Raw genomic sequence first — 20,660 nt, 5'->3', positions numbered from 1 at the left:
ATTAAAAACGTCATATTCCTTTCCAAATTGCGTGTCAAACATCGTTTATTTTTGTAAATTTTTCTTCTTCGTCCGCCATTGAAATATTTGTACTAAACTACTGATCCGAACCGGACCAGCTATGACCGAAATCCGGATTCATACGATAATGACTACTGAAGAATGAATGGCACAGCTGACAGAGGAATATTGATCCCAAAAGGAAAAATTACGCATTCCACGCGCATTAACACTCTTTTGGTTAGATCTACTTGATTAATGTATATATTTCCATGTATATGAATTGTTTCAATTTATCAATTAAAATTGCTCAACTCTGGGACTACTATACTATGTCCAAGCTTAACTGTGTTAAATTTATATATCTTTTAAATGAGAATTTTAACCACTGAATTTCACAAACATAACAGAGTATATTTTAAATTGAAATAACAACTTTCTTTTCCTTTTTGATATAAAAAAAATCTTTTTTATTATTGCTAGATATTAAACCGGTTTTTTTTTCTGACAAGAGGACTAATATGATTGTGCAACTAGATATGATAAAATTAAACAACTTTGAATTTGAACTGTTACTTTTATTGTACTCCCAGGTACAAATTGAGCAATAATAAAAAAATAAGATACATATGGGCCTTTGTATTATAGTAAAACCAGACATTGTAGCGCCGCGAGCGAACGAGCACTTCTCTCTTAAATCTCACCACTTCTCCCTCTCAGTTTCAAAAAGAGAAGTCACTTCTCCCTATGATTCTGAAGTAGTGTGAGCCCTGCAATACAACCCAGGGGTCACCACACTTCAGAATTATAGGGAGAAGTGACTTCTTCCTGGCAGTCAAACAGGGAGAAGTGATCATGAAGACCCAACAGGGAGACTTCTGGGAGAAGTGAAGCCCCAACAGGGAGACTTCAAGGAAAATTTAAGGATCGCGTTAATACTTTTTAAGAATCAAATTTTCCAAGCATCTTTATCTTTTTGTTATTTTTCAAACCATTTTTGCATGACAACTGCTAAGGTGGTATTTCCTTGCCTTGCCATGCTTGTGGTCTGAATTACATTTTTACCTACAGACGCAAATTGTCAAAAAATATCACAAGGACCATAAGAGCTACGGTTGTGCAGCTAGATCTGAATGAATTAAAGATTTGACATTGGTCAAATTTTGCTGCATCTCAAAGATTTTTCAAACATAAGCATGTTTTGAATTGCTTACAATTGTGTTTAATAAAATTAAATAAAGCAAGAACCCTTTAAAAAAATTATAATCAATTGATAAGCAAGTTAAAATATCTAGAAATGGTTTCACTGTCTTTCATTGCTAATATCATAATTGAAAAATATATTTGTTCCTTAAATTATTTTTAATAGGAATTCAGAAAGAACAAGCATTCTGAGAGTATTGCATGGCAATACATAGTCCCCTACCGGTTAAAAATTAATTGTACTGGAACAAAATGCTAACTTGATCTATAACTTGTCATGATAAAACTATATACCAATTATCAAGTCAATATCTTCAAGCATGACGAAAAAAAGTGTGGAAAACTGATTATTTGAGTGAATTTTCTAAGTCCAAGGACCATAACTCTGCACAAAATCATCAGACCGGAACAAAATTCAAACTTGAATTGTAACTTGTCATGATAAAACAATGTACCAATTATTAAATCAATATCTTCAAGAATGACAAAAAAAAGTGCGAAAAACTGAATATTTGAGTGAATTTTCCAAGTCCAAGGACCATAACTCTGCACAAAATTATCAGACCGGAAAAAAATCCGAACTTGATCTGTAACTTGTCATGATAAAACAATATACCAAATATCAAATCAATATCTTCAAGCATGAAGAAAAAAGTGTGGAAAACTGATTTGCCGGACTGACAGACAGACGGAGTGCAAACCTAAAGTCCACTTCGACTTCGTCGGTAGGGGACTAATAAACAGCTACGCCATGAGCGCATGATACCCCCGTCGCTTTTTCAAAGAATAAAGTTCAATAACTTCTCAATGTCATATCAGAAATTTATGAAAATCTAAAGGGAGGTTATCTTAATAGATATAAACCTGTCACCAAAGTTTCATGAAAACTGCTCAAAGCACTTTAAAGATATTGTCCCAAAACTGGAAAATCACCCTTTTTTTATGAATAAAATCACATAACTAAGAAAAGTAAAATCTAAAATTTATACAAATCGAAAGGGAGCTTACGTCAATAGATAAAAACAATATAAAAGATTCTAGAACACTTCACGAGTGTTAAAATATGACAAAATCACAAACAGTAACATCGAAAAAGTTGTATTTTTCAATACTGGAAATTGAATAAGTACTTGTAAATCGAAAACAAATGCTGTGCGAGATGCGGCAGAAAATTCAAACGTATACGACTTTGGAAGAAAAATAGTGCCGTCCTTTAGGGAATTAATGTTATAGTATTCATCAAAATATTGTTTAAAGGACCTTTAGCTAAAACAAAGCACATGCAGCAGTCTGTAACACCAAATCCTGAACGAAAAACCGACTACATTTTGTAGTTTATACATCGTTGTGCTGGTTCCCGGCTGACTACTAAACTTTGTACGTAGTTAAAGTACAAGCGGATTCCAGTTTACATTATGCAACATTTGAAAAGAAATGAGAAATTTTTAATGCAGCATCAAATTTTGATATCTATCAGTAAATATAAGATAATCAAAATTAAAATTGCATATTAATATGGATTAGGTAAATGATAAGAGTTTTGAAAATATAAAAGGGCGCCCTCTACAATTTCAATAACAAAGATGGCAGACAATAAACAAACATCACAAAATCAGTTTTTTCTTGTTTCTTGCTTATAGTACATCCTGTCAAGCAATTTTAATGTTGGAGTATAATACCGCGGACAAATCAGTTCTAAATTTGGGAAAAACATATTTTGTATTTCGTCATTTATAAGGTTGTTTATGTTTGGCTCGAGAATTTTTCAAAAATCAGGAGGCGACATTGGGGAATTTTACTGAAAATCTAGAACGACATAAACTTCTCCCTGGGGCTTCTCTACAACAAAATGGGGAGTCCTAGGGGGACTATGTCGCTCACTTAGCTTGGTGTGGTGACCCCTGCAACCAACAATAAAAAATGTTTCCATTATTCAATTACATTTTCAGAAATAATTATGCTGGGAAATTTTTTTTATAAGAAATGTTTATATATATAAATCTGCTGTTTATACTGGCTTTCGTAAATTTTCTTTAGGTTTGCTGACTTGGTCCCCAGATATGCAATTCAAAGAGCTGATTATTATTTCAAAAGCAAATTTAATTTAAACATTTTTGATTTTGATTGATATATTGATTGATTGGTGTTTAACACCACTTTCAACACTATTGTGCTATTTCGTGATGGTCAGTTTTTATTGGTGGAGGAAGCCGGAGTGCCTGGAGAGAACCACCGACCTTTGGAAGGAAAACTGAAAATCCAAGTCAATTAAGATTCGAACTCACAACCTCAGTGTTGACGGCTAGTGAAACAGTAGTTGGATTACTTAGGCCAAAAAAAATATATATGTCTGTTTAAGGTTACATATTTTAAAAAAATTGGGTAGGTAGGTCGGTATTTCCATTTTATTTTATTTTTTTCATTGTATTTTTTGTGACATGATTTTGAGTCAGGATTGATTTTGTTAGATTGTATGATGTATTATCAAAGGACAAGGGGCGATAACAGGTGATTTGATTTGATTTTTGATTTTTTGGTGTTTTAACGCCACTTTTAAGCACTGCTTTTGGGCTATTTTGTGGCGGCCAATTTTTATTGGTAGAGGAAGACGGAGTGCCCGGAGAAAACCACCGACCTATGATAGGAAAACTGACAATCCTAGTCAATTAAGATTGGAGTCAATTAAGATTGGAGTCGAGTGCACCTGCACGAGCGGGGTTCGAACTCACAACCTCACTATCCTCAATGTTGACTGGCTAGTGAATACAGTAATAACTACTTAGACCACTCGGCCACCGAGGCCACTCGATAACAGGTGACACCGGCCTCATATTAGACAATAATAACACGGAAACCAGTTAAGATATATTATGTTACACTATAAAAGTCTATATCAAAGTACTGAACCTGCTGATGTAGAAGTTATCATGTTCATTTTGAAACTTGTTCTGGTTAATTTATATGTTACATTTTATCAACTTCAAACGTTAACTAAACTATGGGCTTTAAAAGGTTCGTGAAGAAAAGTCAACATAAATTGTTAAGAATGCAAAACTTACATTTTTCGCAAAAAATCCAAAATATTTAGCTGATTATGCCGACGATTTTTTCCACTTCCTGTTTACTCTTCTGCGCATGCGATGACGTAAATCTTTACATTGAAGTGTGTATTTACAAATCAAGTTTGGTCACTAATCGTTTCATAATTATGTCGTTTAATGGATTGATTGATTGATTGATTGAATGATTGATTGATTGAAAAGTTTTATTCATAACGCTAAGACTAATACTTTTATCCTCTGTATAATAAAATAAAACAATCTTTTTTTCAACATGTTCAATGACATAAAAAAACAAAACACGAAATATTTTTGAAAACCAAATGTACTTTTTTTTTAGTTTTCAATGGTTTTCATTCACTTTAAAAACAATTCCCAAAGCGCATGTAACTAGAATATGAAGAAACACAACCTAACATATATAACAGATAAGATCTGGGCACAGTATATCTAACAATATATATGTTCCTGTTGGGATTTGCAATAACAATATGAGATAAGTTTGAACATCTAAGTTGAAGAATTGCGGAAGATCAACCTTATTCTATATTAACAGCTTGTTATCATAGTCAATTATAACGAGTTTTAGTTACAGCTGATTTACGTGAATACGATCTCTTTAGAAAAATATTATTTCAATGCTACTTTTTCACGCGTAGTATTTTTTTCCGGAAATTTATGGCTACGCCAAATTTGGTTTTTATATTAAAATCGATGCATAGCCACGAAAATATTTTATTTTTTAATAAAATTTTTATTTAAAGCATTTGCCCAATAGAACTGTCGATAGATACATATTTGTAACAAAATTTTTGTATCTTTATTTTTTTGAACTCCTTTATAGAGAGTTTTATTAAATTATTTTACAGTGCTCATCACAGTTGTTTGCATATGGAGGCTGTCTACAAATATTTTTCGATTCATCAGTAAAAACACTCAAATTCGGCTATGGGGAAAGAGCTTGGACCTCTACAAAAGTTTCAGAAAGAAGCTGATACATATAAGAAAAAGGTATTGGAACTTCTGAAGTGAAATGTTGATGAATTAATTAAAGAATTAAAAAATGACTAGAAAAAACATGTTAAAACATGACCAAGTCTTCTAAAACAAAACCGTTTGCATAAAGCAAAAATGAATGCATATAAATTTGACAGGTGTTTTTAAATCAAGATTTATGGAAATAATAATTGTATGCAAGTGTTACAATTACATGTGAAAGGGGAAGAAGTCAGCAAAACCTTTAGAATACTTTACCATACATGCATATTCCGTTATTGCGTTAACAGCAGATATATATATATATATAATATGAGGCAGGCGTTACCTGTGAAAGGGGACGAAGAATTATTTTTTTTAATTCAAACATATTTTATCTTCAAAATCTGTTAAAAAGGAAACGGAAATACCGTAACGTTTCCGATTTTGGCTCTGTTGTTAGGGATTTTAGTTGTGACGTTTTTTACTTATGACGTCATATTCGATGTAAACAAAGAAACGCTATCATCAGGTAACGTTTTTTCATATCAAAGAATAATTAGAATTGAAATTGTTATTGTGTTCCTTCCTATATTTGACTGGACTGATAAATATATATTTCACTCAAAGTCTCATGACACACGAGACCGGAAGAAGGAAGTAGATTTCTGCGCAAATGCGGGAATTAAAAAAAGTTACAAAAAAAAGTTAATGATTTTGAGTTCATTAGTACAATGAAAATTTCGGTAAATTTTCCCGATTTTTTTTTATTTTTTTTTTTTTTATTGATTTTTCTACTGTAATAGGGGACTTCGTCCCCTTATTAACATTTATTGTAAAAAAATTCCCAGCATAATTTCTAGTGAAAAAGTAACTGAATTAGGGAAACATATCTGATGTTGGTCCTATTGTTAGGAATTTTTTAGATGACATCATTTTCAATGTGAACAAAGAAACACTATCTTCAGGTAGCGTTTTTTTTTTTCTCGTTTTAAAGTATAGTTTAATCAAAAACATTATAATTAATACCTAAAAACAATGAATATATAAAGACAGCTTATTACTGATCTTTGTACAGATACACATATCTGCCTGATTGATCTGATGTGAGTTTTCCCAGAGAACTCATTTTGTTTGCTATAAAATCTTAAGTTGAATAAGCTCTAGACTAATTATATTACGTACACTAACAAAATAAATTCAAAATTTTTGTCTTCATTATTCTTTTTGGTAATCAGTAATACAAATTTGCAGAAAATCTTATCACTTACAACATGGCAGTACTGAGCATCCGTCCACAGAACAGGAACAGAATAATGTGCAAGTTCAACTGTTAGAAAAAACATGTTAATGATTTTGAGTTCATGCCCATACAACAGAAGGATAATATATTTTTTTCACTCATCATGTTCACCCTTTATTTTTAGATTTTAATTTTTGACCAATAATATTTTGCTGAATGTTGTCTCAGAATGACCTTAGATCCGTCTCTGAATAACCTTTTGACCTGAAGCAATAATCATTTAATCGTAACATCAAATTTTTTAAATTGTGATTTCAAATTTTACGGGAACTTGTTCATGTTGTTTGTTTTAAGTAATGGCAGACAAATTTACATACAAGTGTAAATACGTTGATTTGAAGCCAAGAGTTCAATGGCATAGAAAAATTCTGTCACATTCATTAATGCGCTTACTTTTTTACTTTTCCAAATGTTAGCATGTTTAGTGATGAAATTGATCAGAAATACTTTTATACATGTACTTTCTTCATTTCAAAAATCATTTGTAAATGGCAAATTGAAAATGATGAGTGCTAGCAAAATCACTGTACACTGTACTGATCAGTGATTATCAACCTATTTTTACCTGTTCAGTGTCCTTCAGTATATTACGATGCACACACAGTATTGACAAGGAAGTTTTATTTCGTTATGGCGGATCATAACAAAACAAACAAAATAAAATAAAATCGATCTTCAGAAGGGCAGGGCGCCATGAAAAAGGCAAAGGGTGCCCTGGAAACTGTATAAAGGGCACAGGGCACCACTCTAAAAAGGACTACAGGGGTTAAAAAATCCACTAGCCTGTCGCCTGGGACTAGAGCATTTACGCCTCTGGCAATCAAAACTTGTTACCTTATATGCCTGACGGACTAGTAAAAAAAAATTTATGGCATTTCTAAAATAGAAAGTGGAAAATCCCTTCATCACTATTCTATCTTAGGTAATTAGATTCATTTACGTCATCCGGGATTCCAAGAATTTGAACTGATTTTGTACATGTTTTAAAAATAGAACAACTAAATCTGGGTGGACTGGTATCATTTATTGATCACAATTCCCTTACTTTCAATATCGATTTCTCAGTACAGGGGAGTATTGTACATTGCTTATGCCTAGATTTTTTAATTAACGGTACTGGGGGGGGGGTTTGATCCATTGATCGATATTGACCTGTCTTGTCGGACAGCTGTTGAGCACAAAACCATGTCACAAAATATTTCCAGGAACTTCGTCAGTTTCAAAACGAAAAACGGTCGATGAATGGGTAATGAGGCTGAAAATTCATCCCAAAAAATGCCAAATACGACCGGGAAAAGGGGAAAAGAACATTTATTGTGACATGGACAGAAAGATTCCCCTGGGCAAGGTCGGTTGTTGCTGATGATAAACCAAAGACGTTGTTTTGTGAATATTGCCGTTATTTTCCCGATTATGCTAATAAAAAGTCTGCTTTGTATGTGGGAACAACAAATATACGAATTGAACCACTGGTTTCACATGACAAGACCAATGAACATGTTTTCTGTGCCTAAAAATATTTTTAACAACCCATAGTACAACGGAAATCCAAAAAGATTGTCTAAAGATCCTTGTTATAATTAATAAAACAAAAATTTATTTGATTTATTTTATGAAATACAGTGTATATTGCTGCCTTTAAAACAAGGGACACCTACTTTGTATTATGCAGCAAACTCTGAAATTGTAAGGCATATTCCGGCTAGTAGGTCAGTTTGGATGGGCTAGCAGTTCTGTCAACAGTGCTAGTAAAATCCTGCTACCAATAAGTCCTGGGGTAGTGAGCTGTAACAAAAATTTTAACCCCTGGACAAGCACTGCGCCCTCTGAAAACGGCCTAGCTGGAACACTGCTCATAATTGTACTTAATTATGTATTTGTAGGTTGACAAACAAGCAAAGGATAGTACTAAAGCAGCAAATGACAAAAAAATAAAGACTGATGAAGAAAAACTGAAAGGCTACTTTAAAGGGTAATGTAAAAAGTTATGCAATGGTTATGGAATATATTGTCTTCATGGTTAATTATTGGTAATTGAGTCCAGACCTGTTAGACTACTAAACATACATGTACATTGTAGTAACAGGCATTGGAGTACATGTTTACAAAGTTCCCAAAAAGTTGGTTTGAGTACGTTGTATATTATAAAGAAAAAATTGTAAAGACTGAAAAATTGAAAAGAGCAGTGCGACAAAAGAGTTGTAGACTGGGTTCTTAGGCAAGGATATTTTGTATGAAATTTGAGGGAATCTTCTGTCTGAGTCTTTCTTAGGGTCTCATGTTATAACATGTAATGTTTAATTTATTTTAAAATTATAACAATTAATTTCTTTCTTTAGGTGTTATGATCTTAAAGCTCAAGTTGACGATTTACTGAAGCAGGCCAGTGAACTTTCAGAGGTAAATTTACATTTATTTGTTATTTTAAATTTTTTAGTGATCAGTCATTACAATTATAAATTTTATTTCTAAAGTCCAAAAGAAGAGCACCTGACAATACAAATAAAGGAAATCTGTATTAAAAAAAATCTCATTTGTTTTAATTGAGCATAGCATACAACACCCAGATATAATTCTTGGTTCTGATTGGCCAGTTTTTCTACCTTCTTCTGTTAAACTACTATGCAAAGAAGATTAATACAAGAAGTTACGTAAACTCATAGTAAAGTGTCTGTAATATAAAGTTTAACTGTCCCCTGTTACAATGAGTAGCTGGGGATATTGATATGATGATGTTTATCAACATCATAAACACTCTCATGTCTACAGTTGTTATTGGATATAATGCTGCTAATGTCAAAGGCTTCCTCCAACTATATCTTTGATAAGTTTGAAAATAAGCACATTTGGTCTCTGGCAGAGAGTTGTCTGATTGGCAATCACACCACATCTTCTTATTTTTATACATATCTATTATTATCTTGATAGTTATATCTGTTTATACAGTCTTGTAAGTGCATTTTTAGCTACATTTTCTTGTCAGATGTTTAAAGGGGCATAAGCTACCAGATATGAAAGAAAAATAAAATATTATTTTTTTTTGTTCAATCAATGATGAAAATGAAATAGTGAATAATATGCACTTATCAACTTGTACAAAGGAATTATGTCCCTGGGAAATTGAAAATTGTATTGTAAGTGCTTTTATACCTACATTTCTCATTGGAATTTTATGTCATATGTTTTTATCAGCAATTTCTTATTTCAATTCCAAATTAGCACTTTATCAACTATTTTAACAAGAGTTAATTAGTCCCTAGGAAATGTTAATTATATGAAAATTTTGATGTCTGCATTTCTTGTTTTATTTTTAGGGATTTTATATCAAAGGTTTATATCAGCAATGTGTCTGACATGTTGGAAAATCAGCATTGTTTAACTTTTTTAAAGAAAGTTATGCCCCTCGAAATGTAAATTCTATGAACATTTGCATTGTAAGCACTTTCTTGTCAGAATAATAAAATTCATATCAAAGGTTTATAACAATGTCTCAAACAAGATAAAAAAATCACTGCATATTAACTTATTTACAGGATTATGTCCCTTGGAAATGTAAATTATGTGGAAAATTGCATTGTAAAGGCTCTCTAGATTACGTATGTTTATGAAAAGAATGAAAAGCATCAAAATAGTTGTAGTTATTGCCCTTGAGCAGATAAGATGGTGAGGGGGACATTGGATTGCCATTCATTTATTAATTCTCTGTTTTTTGGTGTTTGTTGTTAAGCAAGCACCAATCAATCCTTTATTTATTTGCCATGTTTTGGTATTAATTGTTATCATTGTTGCTATAGTAATACACACCATCATTAAATGTGATTCACATTGGCCTCCCTTAAAATAACTGGTTGATATTTGACCTGACTGCTATTTTGTAGGAAAATGAGCCAAGCAAAATAAAAGATTTTGAAAAGAAGAAAACAACAGAAGTAAACAGAATTACAACATGGCAGGTAGGCAACAGGCAAACATAATGTCATGTGATTTTATCGCATCTGGGGTAAGTTAGTGGCAATGTGATTGGTTTAACCCAGGTGCAGATTTGTAGGGGATCAGTAGCATTGATAGGGCATCATGACGTCATGTCTACTATTATTGTAATTTTATTTCATTGTTTAATTTTAAAATTTTGTACAAAAGTTGACAGGAAAGTCCCCTTTGCGATAAATTCGATATAACTTTTGCAATATTGGCATTTGCATGAATATATCTACCATTTTGTACAAGGCTCTACATTAGATTGTCCAATTGCAAGGACAACTGAAAATGATTTTCAACCTTGTAAACACCTTGTGCTATTTGTCCAATGTGACAAGTAGAAGGCAAGGGGGAATGAAAGAATTTGAAAATTAAAGGAAGATTTGCAAAGGAAATAAGTCATCTTATATTCGTCCTGTCAGTAACACCTATTTATTAAGTCAGGTTTATATATTATAAGTTATATGGTTTGCTACTGATCCTCTACAGATCCTTAGAGGGTTAGTTAAATCCATAGGAGTGAGACTGAAAGGGAATCCCTATCGATTTAACTAACCATCTATGGATCCGTAGAGGGTCGGTAGGGAAACATATAACAATTTATCTCACACAGGACTTCTCCTTCAAAGTTTTGTATAAAAATAAACAATGACATACAATAACAATAATAGATGTGACAGATCCATAGGGGGTTACCACGTGACAGCGTTAAATCAATCACATCGTTAGTAATTTACCCGAGGTGACATAAAATACTTGTTCAGTTTTCCTAAATAAAATTGAGAATGGAAACGTATGGTTTCTCAAATTCCTTACAACCATAACAAATGCAAGAATAATTAATGAATCAGATTTGAAACCATGAAAAGAAAGTAATGTAAAAAAAATTGTGAACACATATATTTATGTGATGAAAGTCCTGTCATTTTTTTTTTAGCATAAACTTAAACATTGCAGTAACTTCAGATATTTCAGTAATTTTCTTGAATTGTCTTTACAGAACCAGTTACAAACAGCAATGGACAAAGTTTTACCAGACGAGAAAGGAGCTGCTTATCTCAAGTAAGTAAAATAATGAGTAAATGACAGTCTGTGGATATCTTAGGGAACATACATTTATTCTTTTGAGCTTTAAGCATACTTGGGGAATGGTTGAAGCCTTTTAGAAAAGCTTTATTCCTTTAATACACAATAAAATCCAGTTAATGTCAATCCAACTTATAATCAACACTGAGTTATAGCCAAGAGCTTTTATCAGCTCAGCCTGTAAGCTTTTCATTTATAGTATTTTATATATATCTTACAGAATTCTACTTAGAGATTTAAATAAAAGTCTAGTTTAGAGTCTGACATAATAAATACTCCCTTGAGAGTATTTTGTTATTCTTAAAGCCCAAAGTATATAGTTTTATCATTTGTATTTAGATCACGTTCATTAATTAAGTGTGAATATTACTTGAAATCTTATCATAAAGTGACTGTCTAAATCAAACCACTACTGAAATGAAGGTTTGGTTTTGTTTTGTCTTCAATAATAGACATGTTTATACAATATTTATAAAATGTTCTGAATCGCACTAGGTAAAAAACACATCTAGAGGTCAACATACAATCTTTATCAACAGATATGTTTATACAATACATGTATGTTATGCTCTGAATCGCACTATATTTTTTTTTTGTATGTATAAACCATATCTAGAGGTCAACATCCAGTCTTTAACAATAGAGTGTTTATATGTCATGCTCTAAATCACACTATGTTTATACAATATGTCATGCTCCAAATAGCACTTTGTGTATACAATATATGTCATGATCTAAATCGCACTAAGTCAAGAGGGTTTAGATTTCTTAATACTAGTAGAAACTTGCCAAATTATCATGTGCCTATCCTGAGCAAAACAACCTTGGGATTACTTTTTATACGACCGCAAAAAAATTTTGTGGTCGTATATTGGTATGACGTTGGCGTCGTCGTCGTCGGCGTCGTCGTCGTCGTCCGAATACACATTGGTTTTCGCACTCTAACTTTAGTTTAAGTGTATGGATCTTTTTGAAATTTTACCATAAGGTTAAATACCACAAAAGGAAGGTTGGGATTGATTTTGGGGGTTATGGTACCAACAGTTAAGGAATTAGGGGCCAAAAAGGGGCCAAAAATAAGCATTTTCTAGTTTCCAGACAATAACTGTGGAACGGTGTATGGATCTCTCTGAAATTATACTACCAGTTTCCATACCACAAAGGGATGGTTAGGATTTGCTTTGGGGGGTTATGGCTCAAACCGTTTAGGAATTAGGGGCAAAAAAGGGGGAAAAACAAGGTTGTCCTGGTTAATGGACAAATACTTTAGTACAAAACATAATTTAAAGCAGTGTAAGGGAGATAAATCAAATACATCATTGAAATTATCTCCCTTACACTGCTATTAAATTATGTATAAAGTAATGGTTAATGAACAATAAAGATAATTTAAAACAGTGTAAGGGAGGTAATCCAAATACAACGTTTTGGTTACTTCCCTTACACTGCTTTTAAATTATGTTTAAAGAAATGCATATTTATAAAGGAAGACCAGAAAAAATATCTGCAAATGTTGCATCTTTTTTTTTACAAAAAAATCCATATGAAAGATTTGACACTATATTTTTAATTCTATTATAAAATAGATTAAGTTAGCACTATGGTAAATTTAAATGGGTAATTATGGTTGCCAACTCCATTGGAAATTTGAATTGAGATTTTGACCATATCTTGAGGGAAAGAATTTTTTTGGGGAAAAAAGGGGGGGGGGGGGGGGGGATAAAAAGAAATTGTTTATTTGTTATGCCGAATCTAACAGTGTATTTAGATTTTTAATTATGGGTCCAGTTTTCAAATTGGTCTACATTAAGGTCCAAAGGGTCCAAAATTAAACTTTGTTTGATTTTAGCAAAAATTGAATATATGAGGTTCTTTGATATGCTGAATCTAAACATGTATTTAGATTTTTGATTTTTGGCCCAGTTTTCAAGTTGGTCCAAATTGGGGTCCAAAATTAAACTTTGTTTGATTTCAACAAAAATTGAATATATGGGGTTCTTTGATATGCTGAATCTAACCATGTATTTAGATTTTTTAATTGTGGACCCCGTTATCAAATTGGTTCATATTGAGGTCAAAAGGGTCCAAAATTAAACTTTGTTTGATTTCATCTAAAATTGAATTCTTAGGGTTCTTTGATATTCCAAATCTAACCATGTATTTAGATTTTTAATTTTGGGTCCTGTTTTTTAAATTGGTCTACATTAAGGTCCAAAGGGTCCAAAATAAAACTTAGTTTGATTTTAACAAAAATTGAATTCTTGGGGTTCTTTGATATGCTGGATCTAAACATGTGTTAAGATTTTTGATTATGGGCCCAGTTTTCAAGTTGGTCCAAGATAGGGTCCAGTATTTAAACTTTGTTTGATTTCAACAAAAATTGAATATATGGGGTTCTTTGATATGCTGAATCTAAACATGTATTTAGATTTTTGATTATGGGCCCAGTTTTCAAGTTGGTCCAAATTGGGGTCCAAAATTAAACTTTGTTTGATTTCATCAAAAATTGAATTATTGGGGTTCTTTGATATGCCAAATCTAACCGTGTTTTTAGATTTTTAATTTGGGTCCGTTTTTTTTTAAATTCGTCTTCATTGAGGTCCAAAGGGTCCAAAATTAAACTTAGTTTGATTTTAACAAAAATTGAATTCTTGAGGTTCTTTGATATGCTGAATCTAAACATGTGTTTAGATTTTTGATTATGGGCCCAGTTTTCAAGTTGGTTCAAGTTGGGGTCCAAAATTAAACTTTTTTTGATTTCAACAAAAATTGAATATATGGGGTTCTTTGATATGCTGAATCTAACCATGAATTTAGATTTTTTATTTGTGGGCCCCGCTATCAAATTGGTTCATATTGAGGTCAAAAGGGTCCAAAATTAAACTTTGTTTGATTTCATCAAAAATTGAATTATTGGGGTTCTTTGATATTCCAAATCTAACCGTGTATTTAGATTTTTAATTTTAAGTCCCGTTTTTTAAATTGGTCTACATTAAGGTCCAAAGGGTCCAAAATTTAACTTAGTTTGATTTTAGCAAAAATTGAATTCTTGGGGTTCTTTGATATGCTGAATCTAAACATGTGTTTAGATTTTTGATTATGGGCCAAGTTTTCAAGTTTGTCCAAGTTGGGGTCCAAAATTAAACTTTGTTTGATTTTAACAAAAATTGAATATATGGGGTTCTTTGATATGCTGAATCTAACCATGTATTTTGATTTTGGACATTGGACCATAATAGGTAAATTAAAAAAATTCAAGTTCTTAGACCACATTCTTTCTGTGTCAGAAACCTATGCTGTGTCAAATATTTAATAACAATCCAAATTCAGAGCTGTATCAAGCTTGAATGTTGTGTCCATACTTGCCCCAACTGTTCAGGGTTCGACCTCTGCGGTCGTATCAAGCTGCGCCCCAGCGAAGCATTTTATTGTTTGTTAATCTTAAGGTAGGTTCACTGTATATCGCCATCTTGGATTGTACAATAGCAGTACACAATTGGTCTAGTTCTTTGCCTAAATCTTCAAATAATTTTGAGACCGATTTGCAATTTATGTGTAAGACTGCTTATTTGTATTAAGAAAAATAGGTGATTCATTGCATTATCCAAAATTTTTTAAATCAAACCAAATACTTAAGTTTTTAGAATCAATTTTTCAACTTGGTCATTTAAGGGGAGATAACTCTTATAGGTAAAATTTTATACTAGAATGATAGTGAAATTTTCTTTTTTTACTTGTGCAAGAAAACAAGTTCGGTGACTCCTTTTTTTCTTTTTATTTTCTTAAAGCATATTATAAAACCCATCTTCTCATGTTTTATTTCAAAATTCTATCTCATAGATTTCTTTTAATTCACAAAAATGTGTGACCCATACTTTTTGTTACATTTTTGAAAAAATCATTGAAAAATCTTCAGTTTGGCAAAGTATAAAAAAATTCTATCTGAGGAAATATATACCAATGATCCACCTTAATATTTTTTTTTTTTGTTGAGAATTGGATGTTATCGACAGATCTTTGATACAGTTTGTTAGATTTATTAACAACTTTATAGACAAGGGACGATTTAGAGCTTCATATATTGTATAAACATCTTTCTCTAATTCTAAGCCGATTTGTCCTTTTCCTGACCTGTTGAATTATTTTATTTAATCAATGTGTAGTTCATATGATATCAGTTTTTCATTGGTTAAAATTCAATTATGATGTCAAATTTTCTTGCTTTCATCTGATTTTTCTAATGTGAAGTCTGGAAAAAGGAAACCTCAGCTGTTGACGTCACATAGAAAGAAGGCATATTTTTGCAGATCATTGGAAAATTAGGATAAAGTTTGTCTGCAAATCGTCTAAAAATCATTAGAGAAACAGATTCCACGACCAAATCTCGTGCATTACGAAATACTTCACTCTCGACACTTAAATTTTAAATGTTTAAAATTTGAATATTTAAATGTAGACCAGTTAAAGACTGTATGTTGCCCTCATGGTGTCCTTTTGTTATTTGTGTTGTTGGTTTTCTTCTATTGACAATGGACAATTACTCCACATCTACTTTTTGTCTAGCTTGCAACATGTTATCACAAAAGCTAGATATAGTGCACTTACATTCTGTCTGCATCAGCATCTTGGCGTTGTCAACACTTAGAATCAGTCTGTGAGCTTTTTAAACATCAATAACTGTTAAATCTTCTTGGAATTTTATGAAACTTTAACAGAAGCTTTTTTATGATCAAAAGACAGTGTCCAGAGCAAAATTATGAAAATAATTTTTTTCATTTTTCCATATTTTGCAGATAAAAGGACTTAATTTTTATACGACATCAAAAAATTGGGTCGTATATTGGTATCACGTTGTCGTCGTCGTCAGCGTCGGCCGAAGACATTTGTTTTCCGGATAATAACTTTAGTAAATGTAAATAGAAATCTATGAAATTTAAACACAAGGTTTATAACCACAAAAGGAAGATTGGGATTGATTTTGGGGGTTATAGTCCTAACAGTTTAGGAATTAGGGGCCAAAAAGGGGCCCAAATAAGCATTTTTCTAGTTTCCAGTCAATAACTTGTGGAATGGTGTATGGATCTCTTACTTGTGGAATGGTGTATGGATCTCTCTGAAATTATACCACAAGTTTCCATACCACAAAGGGATGGTTAGGATTGGCTTTTGGATGTTTATGGCTCAAACCGTTTAGGAATTAGGGGCAAAAAAGGGGGAAAACAAAGGGTTTCCTGCTTAATGGACAATTAAAAAAAAGTACAATGTTATGTTTGGATTACCTCCCTTACACTGCTTTTAAATCATGTTTAAAGAAATGTTGTATTGTCTTGAGGTGATTAGCTGTCAATTTATTTTTGAAGTTACTATTTAGAAATGCTGATTAAGGAATATTAATTTTAGCCATGATTATGTATGTCATTTTCTATTTTAAGACTTTTATGATGTATTTAAATGGGTAATTATGGTTGCAAACTTCATTGGAAATTTGAATTGAAATTATGACCATATCTTGAGGGAAAGAATTTTTTTTGTACAAAAGCAAAAAATTGAATATAAATTCAAATCATACAACCAATTCTAAGTTCTTTGACTACAGTTATTCTGTGTCAGAAACCTATTATGTGTCAAATATTTAATTTACAATCCAAATTCAGACCTTTATCAAGCGCGAATATTGTGTCCATTTTTGCCCCAACTGTTCAGGGTTGGACCTCTGTGGTCGTATCCAGCTGCGCTCGGCGAAGCAATTTATTTTAGTTGTCAACATTGAGATAGTCATGGGTTAGACGTCAATTACTTTGTTGAAACCTTCATTAAAGAAACTTGAACAGAAGATATTTTATGATCAAAAGACAGTAAAAAGGGCAATTTTTTGGCAGATAACTGGACTTTTTTTGCAGTAAAGGTTAAGACACTATCGAAGCCAAAAGTGTTTTAGACATCAATAACGTTGTCAAATTTTAAGAAACTTAGGCACAATCTTTTTGAAGATAAAAAATAGCATCTAAAGAAAAAAAGTTAGAATTTAAATATTTGTTTTCTGTAATTTACTGATGATAAGACTGATGAAAAGATGTGAACAAAATTTACAAAAATGTTATGCTTGTCAAACTTCTATAAGACTGGTCATTGTAAATTCTACAACAGATTGATTGTTGCTTTCGAAATGACCAGCGGCAAATATAACATGTTAATACAGAACAATATTCAGTTTCAGAGGTCAATTTGAATACGTTTCTTGCTTAAGCAGAACATGGTGTAGACAGGTTTCACTGTATTTGATTACTTGTAGGGAATTAAAAGGTGAAGCTGAAGAAGAAGAAGATGAGGAAGAAGGTGAAGATGAAGAAGAAGGTGAGGAGGAAGAAGAAGGGGAGGAGGAAGAAGAAGGAGAAGATGAAGAAGAAGGGGATGAAGATGAGGAAACTATACATGAAGAAAAAGGTATGGATAAAGGAAAATAGTGTATTTAGTTTTAGAAGAGAAGAAATACATGTATGTAAGGTATGTACAGTAAAAAAATAAGATTTTTCAAAAGAGAATATTTTAAAAAGGAAAGTTTGTTGAGGGAGAAAAGGCAACCTAATTACGACAGGTTGAGAATGTTGAATATATAAATGAAAAATAAAGATACAAATTGAATTAGATTTGTTTGATTTTTTGCTGGTTTTGAATGCGACTTGAAGCGTTGTGGGTTTTATCAGAAACCCAGAGAGAACCACAGGCCAGGGGCAGGAAAACTGGCAATCCGAGGCAGAAAATAGAATAAAAATATTTTTTCTGTAAAAAAAACCAGAATGCAATTCAAAATGAAATTTAAAATTTAAACTAAAATGTTATTTTAGGAAAGGGCAAACCAGTAGAGAAATTAAAAATAGAAAGAAAAGATGATGACGAGGATGATGATGAGGATGAATATGAAGAAGATGAAGATGAATATGAAACAGAGGAAGATGAAGAAACAGATCAGTAAGTAAAGAATAAGTAAAAACATATTTTATTTGCTAATTCTAAGCAAAATGGATGAGATACAAGTAAATCATGTTTCTCTTATGATTGTGGCCTTTTATCTATTTCCTGCACGGAGTGTGATACGAAAACTGCGTTAATTTTGATTGGCTTATCCAGCATCAGGAGACGATATTACAACATTTCCATTGGCTATTCGTTAGGTCATTGTTAACTTTCAAAGGTTAAGGCGATGTACATTTTGTCCAGGCAATGGACATATGTGATTCCTTTGATAATATACAAAACACTAACACTTTTCACCTGGAAACCCTCTTTTCATTAAATTTTAAGGTGGTACCAAAAACCTTGACTAAAATTAATTTGGTTTGTTTAATTTTCATAAAATTTTGACAAAATATTAACTTTGACCCTTTGACAAAAATATAAAAATTCCAAAAAACTTGAACCACACACTTTATCGGAAAAATTTCATTGGATATATAGCAGTTTGACAAACACTAATTTTGAATATTGAGAAGCTGAATATTTCCTCAACAATAGAACGTGATGAAAACCTTCAGCTGATTTTTACAGAGTTAGCTCCCTGTAGTGTTATGTACCACCTTAATACATTCTGAAGCGTACAAAAATATTTTAAATGTCTGATGTTTAAGTTTGACGCCTGAAAAGTATGTGACAAATGCTGGTATGTGCAAAAGACTAGATCAACAATTCATGGAATTTTTTATTGAACACAATGAGAAGGTTAATCATAAGAGAAATAGGTTTAACAACTCGTTATTTAATTTAAATAGTAAAAATAAACTTGCCAAAGGCTCGTTTATTATTATATTAAAATTAAATAACTCGAGTTGATATCAAGCGATATCCAATTCTCACTTGTTATGAAACCTTTAAATATGAAGTCTTCTAAGTGAATAATACACAGGGCAAAAATCTGCTGTATATGATGATAGCTCAAACAAATGTTTGGAATGGTAATCAGGAAAAAGATCCTATTGAGTCTTTTGTAGACGAAATGCGTGTCTGGCATACAAAATTTTAATCCTTGTATCTATGATGAGTTTATTTACAACCACTGGATCGATGCCACTGCTGGTGGAGGTTTCCTCCCCAAGGGTATAATTGAAAATAAAGCAAATCAAATGGAAGTCCTTAGGGGTTTGTAGTTATTGGGACTTTGTATGTGAGACTTTGTAGCAGCATGCTTTTACAATCATTTCTGGTTATTATTCTGTCAGCTGTGTCATTTGTGTGTCTATATTTATTTTCATAAGAATGTAGATTTTGGTCATAGTTGGTTCATGTCAAATGTTTCAATGGCGAATGAAGAAAAATTATAAAAATGAACAATTTATGACAAGCAATTTGGAAAGGAATAAAACGTTTTTAATGCAACTAAAGGCAATTTTCATCACGTTCTAACAAAGTTACAAATTTATATTGCCGAAAATCAGAATTTTTTTATGTATGCTCTCAAGTAACAAGAACTTGAAGTGAAAAAAAATACTTCATAAAAACTTGTTTATTTGAAAAACCATACGACCAATCTGTAAAGTCAATGCTTTTACCAGGAAAGAAATTGTTTATGTCTTTCATTATTGGATGTTTGACATTGTTATTGTCATCCGCTGATATTTTCATTATAATATGTATGACTGTGCACACAAAATGCAAACCGGAAATGGATTATCAACATCACTGAGCCAAACCAACTGATTTCCGACTTATTTCAATTATCTGAACACCACTAATAGATATATGTCATTAAGTTCACCATTAATTAGTTTATGAAAAGTATTCAATAATTCATAGGCTTTCATAGTTTTATTTGAAAATGAAAACATTTTTCAAATTAAGGAAGAAACCTGCAGAAACAAAGAAAGAGAAAATGCAGAAAGAAGAGAAAGAAGCTGATGAGGAAGAGGAGGAAGAAGAAGATGACGATGAAGAAGAGGGTGAAGATGAGGATGATGAAGAAGAGGAAGAGGATGAAGAAGAAGAGGAGGAGGAAACAGAAAAGAAAGGAAAGAAGAAAAAGAAAAAAGATGTTGCAGAAGATACACTTGAAGTTACCACTGGAG

General features: G+C 31.9%; 2 protein-coding genes across 9 annotated transcripts in view; one reads left to right on the top strand and one right to left on the bottom strand.

Moving 5' to 3' along the window:
* The window catches only part of LOC127739262 (HEAT repeat-containing protein 5B-like), a 70,237-nt gene extending 65,890 nt beyond the window's left edge, over positions 1–4,347 (bottom strand). For both annotated transcript variants that reach the window (XM_052250892.1, XM_052250893.1), the window contains exon 1: positions 4,263–4,347. The gene's annotated coding sequence lies outside the window, so the exon portion shown is untranslated. The remainder of the gene's footprint in view (positions 1–4,262) is intronic.
* A 790-nt stretch (positions 4,348–5,137) lies between these two features.
* Positions 5,138–20,660, top strand: part of LOC127739263 (nephrocystin-1-like) — a 48,427-nt gene continuing 32,904 nt past the window's right edge. For 6 of the 7 annotated variants that reach the window (XM_052250911.1, XM_052250913.1, XM_052250912.1 and 3 more), the window contains exons 1-8: positions 5,138–5,273; positions 8,424–8,512; positions 8,880–8,940; positions 10,419–10,493; positions 11,519–11,580; positions 17,897–18,048; positions 18,450–18,573; positions 20,437–20,659. In XM_052250911.1, coding sequence (XP_052106871.1) covers positions 5,211–5,273; positions 8,424–8,512; positions 8,880–8,940; positions 10,419–10,493; positions 11,519–11,580; positions 17,897–18,048; positions 18,450–18,573; positions 20,437–20,659 — 849 coding nt within the window. In that variant the 5' untranslated portion in view covers positions 5,138–5,210. The remainder of the gene's footprint in view (positions 5,274–8,423; positions 8,513–8,879; positions 8,941–10,418; positions 10,494–11,518; positions 11,581–17,896; positions 18,049–18,449; positions 18,574–20,436; position 20,660) is intronic. The other variant, XM_052250914.1, reaches the window with a different exon arrangement.

The sequence above is a fragment of the Mytilus californianus genome, unplaced genomic scaffold, assembly GCF_021869535.1.
Source record: "Mytilus californianus isolate M0D057914Y unplaced genomic scaffold, xbMytCali1.0.p SCAF_4, whole genome shotgun sequence".
NCBI lineage: Eukaryota > Metazoa > Mollusca > Bivalvia > Mytilida > Mytilidae > Mytilus > Mytilus californianus.
This window is presented reverse-complemented; position numbering and strand designations above follow the sequence as displayed.